General features: G+C 33.4%; 1 protein-coding gene across 1 annotated transcript; it reads right to left on the bottom strand.

The window, feature by feature from the left end:
• Window positions 1-788: 788 nt before the first annotated feature.
• LOC127836260 (uncharacterized) lies at window positions 789-10182 on the bottom strand. Its single transcript, XM_052362750.1, has 10 exons — window positions 10033-10182; window positions 9086-9373; window positions 7490-7618; window positions 6965-7130; window positions 6427-6589; window positions 5943-6091; window positions 5141-5254; window positions 3395-3476; window positions 2870-3021; window positions 789-2319 (listed from the first exon to the last, which is right to left on the bottom strand). Exons 2-10 carry the CDS (start codon window positions 9136-9138, stop codon window positions 2068-2070), a joined length of 1260 nt encoding a protein of 419 aa, XP_052218710.1. The 5' UTR covers window positions 9139-9373; window positions 10033-10182; the 3' UTR covers window positions 789-2067.
• Window positions 10183-11121: the final 939 nt, after the last annotated feature.

Consider the following 11121-nt stretch of genomic DNA (forward strand, 5'->3'; position numbering starts at 1 on the left):
ATCATATTTCGTACAGTCAGTATGTTCGGACTTTATTACATGTACCATGCCTTTCCAGCTGTTAACCCTTAAAGCGCTGGAGCTGAATTTTAAAGGCCTTTGCAAACAGTTTGGATCCAGATGAGACGCCACAGAACGTGGCGTCTCATCAGGATCCAAACTGTTTGCTATTCTGATAGTATTCTTTGAAAAAAATCGAAGAAAATGCTAATTTTAGAAATTCTGCAGACGACATTTTTGCAGACGACAAATTTCCCAGCATGCAACGGGTTAAAAAAGATAATCAGGTCAGTGAGCACACCATACATTTATAACATATAAAAGATTTCGTACAAACTTACATAATGCGAGTGTTAAAGGTTTTTGCATTCCTCTGAAATTTCGCTGAAATAATTCCAGACTTACTAATTTGTATGGTAAGGATTGTGTTATGATTGTTGTCCACTTTTGAACAGGATATGGGTCACTTGAATGTTAAAGAAGACAAGCGGAATTTCTCTCATTTACTTGGCTGTCTTTCCTATATGTGGTTCACTACAGCCAACAAAACGCATGTTCAAGTATTCGGGTTTGAATGTCTGTATATACAAAAAGTGTGTTATACAAACGAGATAATTGTTTGTTTTTAAAATTAAAAGTATGTCCTAAATGTTTATTGTAATTTGCATACAACTTTGTTTGTTCAATGTTTTCTTGTCTTTATTTGGTTTCTTATATCAGTGCATCTATCTTTGAAATAACATTTGGGCTACATTTCGAGCAGTTGCATACAAGAGTCAATATAAATGATGAATATATCTCATTTATTTATGAGTGGGTTTGCATATAAATACATAATACACAAACATTATATCCAAGCGCAAATATACACATTAATACTTTACAAACGAATGCTTAATTAGTAAATCTATATGTTATAAAGACTATCTGTTACATCAAATATATGTTTTACGTCAAGTAGAAAATATTTTGTGTTAAATTATTTTAACACGTAAAACAATATCTGATTTGTTTACTTTTATATTCAGGTTTAAAACAAGGTTTTTATTACCAACATAGTATAAGTTAATTATTTAACATTTAAATGGTATTTCACAATTAGTTTAAACAACTAAACGAGTACATTTATTTGATCGTTTTTTTAAAAACACATTTTGATAATAAGAATCTCATGTAGTGATAACAATTGCAATTATATAACAGATCCATGCATGTGTCACTATAAAATAAAACCTGATTCAGCACATTGGTCATAAATAAAAAGAATATCCATATTGGTAAATTTGATTATGTAGTATTCTTTTATATTACATTTGTATACAACTAACACCATATTCAAGCCGCGTTCCACAACAAATAATTAAATTAATCCTAAAACGGCAGCTATTCAAATGAAAGCAAATAACGTTTTAATTAAAATAACTATTCCATAAAAATTGTTTGATTATGTTTTATTTTTCCGAAGCCTTAGAACGAAAGGAATAAATATTATATCCACATTTGGCACGATCGGAGTATATTTACTCGATTTACTGCAGATCATTTGCTATCGGGTTCAGTAAAACAAATACTATTGATTGATACATAGTCATTATAATTATGGCGTTAGATATATATTTATCAATTTTGAAAAACAAAGTTCAATAAGTTAAACGGATATACTTGTTTCAAGTGTAAAATCAAATTCATGAATAAACCTAACTGCCGACCACACCTATGATTTGGCAAGATGTAATCTCGTCTTTTTCACTGGTGATGGTTGTGCTGGTATCTGCGCACATCCATTACTTTATCTTCAAGAAACCCGATTTCAAAAATAACACCGCAGACTCATTGTCTAGGCATCATTATCTTATCGCTTTTAAGCTCTGCGTCCTGTTATTGTTGATAAACAAAGCAACAAACCATCCACAACCTGTTTTACCACCACATAGATCGTACGTGATTATGCAGTCACGTTTGTTATGCGAAAAACCCCAAAACGAGGCTCCGTCAACATGCAGTCTGATCTTTATGTAAATCACAGAGATGATTTTTAATGGATCAAAAACGTCCGCCTATATTCGACTAAAGCAGTTTGTGAGCATTCAATTTTTTGACCGCTTTTTGAGATTCCAGCTGCTTAGAAACAGTTCGCATAGTGTTGGTATACAGTTTTATATTTCGCTTTCCGCTGTTGATCACGTCAATCTGTTTCTCGTACGGCATCTTGAGCCAGTCTCTCCTCTGTGTGTGGATCTGTGTGTTTATTTTCTTCAGCTCTTTGACCATTTCAAGTGCATGTTTGCAGTATTTGCCGTTCTGCGTCGTGGATTTGCACTTCAATATAACATAATGTATAAATTAAGCTCTCAACATAACAGTATCGTATAATCACAATATTAAGTCCATTTCATGTATACCTATTTTAAAATATAGTTCAGCATATTGTGTAATCAAATAAGAAAACAAGTATGCTACGCTTATTCTGAAGTACCTGAATGATTGTTAATTGCTTATAAAAACCCGTATGCGATTAAAGTCATTGTAAATATTTCAATACTGTTTTGATTGGGACAGCAAACCTTATAAAATAATTTTCATCCATTGGCTTAGTATGTTTTTCACGTTTAACTGTAAATAATAAGCTAAATAAATATATGTATAAAAACGTTTAAACATCGAACATTCAATAACATAATTGTGTTTTATATGGTATAGTTTTTAAAATTGTGACTTGAATACACAATCAAAATGCCATCGACTAAAACTAATGCTCTTTTACATGTACAGCGGTTGTTATGTCCGATTGTTAGCTGCTGTTGAATATATGTACATGTAGTCTATCAATTGTGGAAAGTGGAAATAAACCGTATGAAGTTTTTCAAACCTTATAAACATCGATGAAAGCTGAAAACATATCACTTCCAAATTTCTTGTATCGTTTATTTCTGTTATACAAGCGTTTCGCTTCCACCTGCACAAGAGCAATTTGTTCCCATGCTTGTTGTTTATCCTTCTCAGAGACAGATTGTAAGGACACTAAAATAAATTTGAAATATAAAATATAATGTTTTTTTTACTTAGGTTATAATATTTTATACTATGAAACCTTTTATATTGGATAAAATTAGCTACGTTTTTAAAATGACTTAAACCAACATGAGGATCATACTGATTGTTATTGAGAATGATTGAATGTAATTCATTTTCGTTTGCTATTTATTTTTGTTAAATCTTTATACTAATTGTATTAAATTGATAAACATATGAACACTTTTGAACATTCACTTGTTAAATTCGAATATATAATCATACACCAGGAATGTTAATGTACATGTTTATTGGAATCATAAAACGCTATTTAACGTAAATATAAATATGGGGGTAAAGTTTATAAAAGTAACAAACTTACGTGCAATTGGTCCTATCTCATATGCCTTAAAGGTATACTTCAAATGTGAGTGTCGAACCCCCTGCTGCAATTCACGCCTGACCTGAAAATATCGTCCACACTTATTGTAAAGCCCTAAACGGAACATACATACTTGTAATATGTCACTGTTGATCATTTTGCAAAAGTTCAAATACAAATGTGATGCAATGCTTCCATACTATCGTATTATGACACGGGTAACAGTAAAATGTATTTTTTAGCGAAATCTGTTTAATATTTTTCTTTTGCTTGCATTGTCGTGTTTATTCTTCAATTACATAGCAAACTTGATATTTTGTAATAAAGCAAAATACACGCGATTCTGTTTGTATAGTTATATTTGTTTAAACAATTTCCCAAAGGGACTAGGAGTTTCAGTATGTAATTCCTTCGGGAAAGTTATAGAAATGTAGTGTGGTACATTTTGGGTAAATAGCTAAAGACTCTTCCTAATTGGTATCACTACACGAGTAAGTTTCTGATTAATTGTAGGCTACACGTGACTTAGGCTGGCAATAACATTAGTTGAAACCACGAATTCTTTTCGCTGACATTTCCAATGCGTTTTCTGAGCTTTAATCATTATATAAGTGTTTTTGACAATGTCCTTTATCGTATTTTAATAGCTGACGTCAGCAGGAATTATTCTCAACATGTTTAAGCAGTTTCATCACCACCATAATTCAATAACGTTTTTTTTTAAAAGATTTTGTTTTCCAGATCCTAAATGCATGTTATAATGGATATGAATAATGGTCGACACAGCCTGGTATTAGCGGAATAAAGTCTTCCGACGCTTTTCATAAAAAAGAGGAAATGAAAGACCCAAAGTCGCTCACCTGCAATACAAAGGAACTGACCTGAACTTTGCAACCCAATATATCATTAGAACAATTATTCTCAGCAAGTTGCATGACATTTGAACTATAACTGTGACTGTTACAAGGTTAACAAGGTTTAACATTAGCCATATAAGGAAAAATGAACCGCCCCTCTTTCGGCCCTGCTTATCAACAGAACTGAATCGTTTTCGAACTCATACAATATATCATTAACACAATTGTTCTGACCAAGTTTCGTGAAAATTGGACAATAAAAGTGGCCTCAAGAGTGTTAACAAGGCTTTACAAGAGCCATATAGGGTCAACTCCCCGCTCCGCTGGCGGTCGTGTTTTTCAACAAACTTCAACCATCTAGAACTCGTCCAAGGTATTATTGGGACAAATTTTCTAACCAAGTTTCATGAAGATCGGACAAAAAATTAGAGTATTACCAAGGCCAGTGTTACGACGCACGATGCATGCTAAACGACGGACCAAATGAAATTTCAAAAGCTCACCATTGTCGTAAGACTCAGGTGAGCTAAAAAATATACACTGGTGTGTTTACGCTAATTATCGCCTTTTATATCATGAGGTTTAGCACATATGCAAGCTTCGCTATTAAAAGTATACAAAAACATTACTATTGTAACGATATCACTGCGGGATTTAGAATATTTTGTAGTTTTATATTTATCAAGTTCAGTAGAAACGCATGTTACAAAATGGTATGGTCTGAAATATTTATAGACTTATGCTTTGCGTATTTTCCATAAAAAATGCGTTTTAAAACATATCGAGAATGCAAGTTTTTTATTTGTTGCCTGGCAAATGCCTATGTAAATGTATGATGTTATTTCTTTAGTGATAAATTGGCAGTGTTATGTTCCGATTTCCGTCTCACCTTCTCGATGGACTTCTCACATTCTTGCACATAGCCAATCGCCTCGAATATGGCCATTTCTCCACGGAACACCTTCGCCACGACAACATGGTCCGAAGTGGAAACTCGAACTACCTGTTGTTAATAACTTTGTTGATATATTTCTATTACACTAGATCTCCATTTTATAATATTAAAATTAAAAGAACACGGTTATCCCCGCTGTCTATATCAAATCTGAAATAATCACAAAGTCTTATATGTCCTACGTTCCTCGTTTAATATGAGCGCCAAGTTATTAATTTTATGATTCATATTTGGCAATTGTCTATCGATGAGTACTAACTTATAATAATTTGCCACTCGCCAATAACTGTTAACTCTTTGTGTTGAAGGTATGATATAGTGTATATAGTTTATAAGAGTATATACAATATCCTCACCATCGAAGTTTTGAATAGCTCAAAATGAAAACTAAAATTATCAAATACTTAATTAGTTTCTACATGCAATAACACCAAACAGTGAGTAAAAAACGCATTGAAATACACGACAAAAAAGACAAAATACTTGTTTGTGTGATGCATGTTTCAAAGACGTGACGTCGTTTGTGAACAATTTCAAATTGTAGGTAGTGTATTGAATTGTACAGGTAATCGGTTAATTTCATGTGTGAATGCTTTATGTTATTCTATGGTATTGGGCTTAATTCTGGTTTGTGTATGAGTAGTACTACAGCCATCATCTTACAGTTTGTATTTTGGTGTATCATTTTGTACCACGTGATAAAATAATCATTTGTTTATCCCTGCATAAATATTACCTTTATCTTTCGAGGAGTCCCCACAAACCGCGCAACATGCATCATCATCGAAAGCATGTCTTGAGTATGAAACTCTTCAGCGGCATGCTTGGCCTCTTTCTCCTTGGAAAAGTGCATCTCAACGAGCAGTATTTCTTCGGAACCAATAGCTGAAGTAATCAGTAGCAAATTACACAAACCGAAATGATAAATTGTCGATCGCAAAAGCTAATGAGTAAAACAGTTTGATCAGAAATTGATACCTGCTAAAGACATTAACCTCAAAATAGTGTTAAAAGGTGTTGATTACTCTTAATGTTTATAATTTGAAACGTAATAAATAGAAATCTGGACAAAGATCTTACAAAAGAAATAGTAAGAAAAAAAAATATGTATATAACTGTGGATAAAAATACTGAAAATATACATTTTAAATAAAGGTGTTAGTTATTTGATCAATACATTGGGTTTGCGTGTGAATAATATAACAACACATGCTATTTACATATGCTTTCAGTGAAGAAGCTGTTGTTGAGGTACTGTGTATATTCAGGAGGGATGTTGATAGGATGTGTTGGTATCAATGTCTTCAACCTTGGTCTGTAGTGGTCCACGTAAAGAAACGTGGCCGTCTTTGGTTCGAAATCAACCATACCGGCTATTTCACTCTACACAATAATTGTTAACATAGACAGTAAATATGTGCGTGGTAGATTAAATAACGTATAATTGTGATGTGTTGTCAAGAGAGACCATCCGACAATTAAGCATTATATTTCAATAGCAAGTTTAATGTTTTAATATTGAATTGTTTCGGCGAAATGACACGATTAATTTTGATACAGTGAATACTAATGGTATGATTAGACATTAGCCCAACAAAATTAAAGTTTATGTCCTGTTAGTTAAGAAAATATATTATGATAAAGTTGCGTTCGGGTGTATTTGAATTGCTGTTCGTCAATACACATACAAGTACAAAAAGACCAACAGCTAAATGCAACACTTCCGTTCAAGGCGAGATAAAAGGACATGTAACTTACAGCCAAACAATCTCCTTTTGCAAGTAGGCCAAAAAAATCTGCTGATTTTGCATCACATAGACCAATGGCTGACATGAGATGAGAGGCATTCGTCACGGTGGTTCGTATCGTGGTCTCCGTCGGCTTAAACTTGTAATCGACAATCCCAGCCCGATTAGGAAACGTACTGTAAACATGCGACACTCGTTTAAATAACACTAGTGCAAACAGTACTAATAACTTTTAATTAGAAACTGACAATGTTATTTATTTGAATAACAATTATCACGCATATCATTGTAATCCTAACTGCATAGTATAAATGCATGTAAGGTTAATTATAAAACATGTAAGATATGAGGTTTACGAGAACTCGGCTACATTTCACATTCCTTTATTTTACTGCGGTGTGCGTATCGTTTATTTTACTGCGGTGTGCGTACTGGTAAAAATAGTGAAATTGTTTGAATTTTAGTGTTGTATTTAGTCATTTTTATTTTCTAACCGATATTAGTGTGTTAGCTGAAAGACGATAAGGCAACTCACCATGGTTCCGAATACACTGACTCTGGGTATTGTATGATTCGCGATGGGCATTTGCCAGGCAACAACTCTGTTTGGAAACGCTTCTGATATTCGTAGGCCGGTAACTCTAACCGATCCAAACAGAAAGCACTGAAAAAACCCACAAAACGTCTGTTATACATTTTTCTTTTCATTTTTCTAACAGTTTTTTAATTACCATAAGGCAGTTTTTCACAAAGCTCATTGCTTTGGACTATTGTCGGAGTTGAGTCGCAATCATCCCTAGCAAACGGTCAACTAAAGATGTGTGCCGTAGTTTGCCCCGGTAGGCGGGTATTGCTTGACCTTAAGAGAACTCTGAATTGACATGAATTCGAGGACGAAGTTAGAGAAGCACTTTCCAACTTTCGATAAAATATTCAACAGAATGAATTAGTACTGTACATCAACACTGGCATCAGGGAGCGATGTAACACCACTGGCTCGCACATAAAACACATTGACCATTTTCCTTTATAAGTAATCTTCGTTTGAAATTGATTAAATTGTGAAGCGTTACATACGCATAACGATTGCATAAGTTATTATGTCGTTTGCGTTGTATGTGGTGACAATAAGTACAAAAGAACATAAATGACGTAATGTTAGAGCCCTAATGGGTCATTTATACAATTATATTATTAAACGACTTTTACTTTGTATTTTGTAGCTAGCGTTCATTTAAAGCAAAACCCGATTTTTGTACTGGGACGCAAATGTTTACATATTTAAAAAATATTCATAAATCGAAATTTCTGTAAATGTTTAAATGGGCCGTTCTATGTGAAAAGAGGGGTTCATGCATATCTGCACAGGCTAATCAGAGACGACACTTTCCTTTTTTATGATATCTTTCGTTTCAAGTAAGTCTCTTCTTAGCAAAAATCAAGCTTAGGCGGAAAGTGTCTTCCCTGACTAACCTGTTTATCTTCGACGACACTATGCGCACATGCATTAAACCCCCGTTTCGCAGAGCGCGGCTCAAATGAATGAGAACTATTTCGCAATTGTGGTACGATATCTGAATTACAATGTCAGATTCGACTTGAAGAACATTTGTTCATAACATGCCCTGTGGGCAGCCAGGTTAATAGAAACTGTTATTACAATTTCTCAATGCCATTTCCACAAGGTTATCATCTACCTTTGAAACTTGGCGCACATCACGTTCTTTTACGTCTTTTGAGAATTTATTGCCATTAAAAAAAATATTATCAGTGCCAAGAAACATAACTGAAATATGTAGAAATCGATGTTTTACTACAATTAATTGCTTATCACATAACCAAGATAATAATCATTTTAAGACCATAGGAATTGAATTCTGTAACGTGGTGAAACATACAGGTCAATTAAGAAACCAGCCAAATTAAAATGAACATTTTTTTAATTACTCGTAGACGTAAAGTTGATATATAGTTCAGTTGTGTCTTTTTATTTATACGTCGCATTGGGCGTCACAGACATAATGTTATAAAGAATAATGAAACAAAACACGACGAATATTTACAACTTAAAAATAATGCTGGAAAATAGTTATCTAAACTCAATTCGTTTATGGGTTCAACATATACTTACCACGTGCTTATAATTGCTCCGAAAACACAGTTCCAAATTAAGTTCCACTCCATGTCGAGTATAATAGCGTACGAAGATATTGAAGCACCTTTTTCAGGTAAAAGGTGTATTTGTTAATCTGTCTATAAAATCTCTTATCGCCTTGTCTCACTTGATTTATGCATTAATCCGTTGATGTTCCTTCTGGAACCCGAATCTTTGGCAAAAGCAATTGGTCACGTTTGTCTTGAATACGTTCCTGTTTTTTTTCTGTTTATCTTTTATCAAGAGACTATGCTTCTTTATTCTCTGAAACAAACAAAACACATTCTTCAACAAATAAAGCCCAATATCAACACACACAGATTGCAAAATAAATAAAAACGACTGTTAGGAAGAATCATTATTAATACTATTTTTTTTTGACAGACATTTACAAGTCAAATATTTAATGTGAACATATGCAGTTCTAAATGAAGTTCTAACTAAACAATTCCGTTGTTATGCAATTGCACACTTTTAATGCACAGTGTTAAATACGTATCAGTTGTAATTTCATTAACTTAAATGAAACACAATATCATACAATAAAACACCAATTAAACATTGACGATCGATAATATAATGTATAGTGTGTTTAAATAAACATTAATATTTTTATTCCACATTTTATATACCGATACAAAAAATATATTCTTTGCCCCTGTACGGTCACATCAAATACAAAATCAAAATAGTTAACGACAATCTACAAACGATACGCATGGCTACCTAATTATTAAAACTAATAACTTTAATAAATTACATTTGTTTAATGTGAAATAAAGCTGAATATTCCAACACATGCAATGAATACAATTTAAGTTCGCATTTAAATTACGATAGCGCTAAATCATGGGTTAAAGCAATCAATGAATATCAGTTAACACAAGTATCACCTGGTCTAAATTGTTATTATAGATACTCACGATTAACCGCCGTCAGTAATGCCAATGATGAATGTTCTACCTCTCGGTTAGTAACTTCCACTCTGACACTATTGGTTCACAAATATCAAGCCTAGATTTCGGGGGAGCGATCCATCAATGTCTGCGAATAAATGCAATACAACAAGTTGTTTATAGACAGAGTTTATGTAACAGTGCCAAACCTTTCAGACTGATAACGCATCGCATCTACCCGGCTTTTAGAGCGCTCCAGTATCTGTTATTTCGAAATACTGCTTGGAGTATCGGTACCTATTTTGCACGTAGCCTGCTTCCTCCACGGCTTCTCAATGCATCCCAGCACCATTTTATACGATATTGCAGGTTTTTAAGTATTTGCGGTACATAATATTTCGATTATTCATCTTGGTTTTTCGTAAAGAGTTCCCTTTAATGTCTTTGTAATTTGTTTTCTGGTGAGCGTGACATTTGGTTAGTTCTTTCATGATAGCTGCTATATAAAATCCGTTTATGAATACCATACTATGCATGTGACATATCTGCACCTACGAAAGGGAAACAATGACCGTATTGCGTGTTCAATAGTTCACTTCGTGATGTTGCAAAAAGTTTCATCCGATGACATTTTAGCTCATACTAACTTGATTGTTAACTGAATCGCGCTGTCATAAATTGGCTATTTGAACCATCAAAATCCTGCTTAAATGTAATTTAATGTGATACTTGCGTTATTTACCACACAATGACCATTGTAACACATGTTTTTCATGAGTTAAAGGGACATTGTCACAGATTTTGGCATGTTTTAAAGTTTGTCATTATATGCTTTATGTTGATAAATGTAAAAATTGGATCGTAAAAGCTCTCGTTAAAACTAGAAATGAAAGAACGAGAAAAAGGTAACCCTAGACTCGACTCGAACCACTGACCCCTGGAGTAAAAGTCAAATACTTAGACCACTCGGCCATCGTTGCGCGTATAATCAGTGATGTATTTTATACTTTATATAAGAAATACTCGTAGTGCCACAATATAACGACAATTACAGAATTATCCAAATTATTCAATCGTTTGGCGTCGCAACGCATGATAATTTTCAGATTTTCAAGT

Source organism: Dreissena polymorpha, chromosome 6, assembly GCF_020536995.1.
Source record: "Dreissena polymorpha isolate Duluth1 chromosome 6, UMN_Dpol_1.0, whole genome shotgun sequence".
Taxonomy (NCBI): domain Eukaryota; kingdom Metazoa; phylum Mollusca; class Bivalvia; order Myida; family Dreissenidae; genus Dreissena; species Dreissena polymorpha.

What these genes read in the sequence shown, in the direction of transcription:
- LOC127836260 (XM_052362750.1), bottom strand. Translation starts at nt 9,138, where the DNA reads ATGGAGTGGAACTTAATTTGGAACTGTGTTTTCGGAGCAATTATAAGC. An exon ending in GGACTCCTCGAAAGATAAAG is followed by an intron (nt 5,255 to 5,942) that starts GTAATATTTATG and finishes TATTAACAACAG; the next exon opens with GTAGTTCGAGTTTCCACTTC. An exon ending in GTGAGAAGTCCATCGAGAAG is followed by an intron (nt 3,477 to 5,140) that starts GTGAGACGGAAA and finishes CGATATTTTCAG; the next exon opens with GTCAGGCGTGAATTGCAGCA.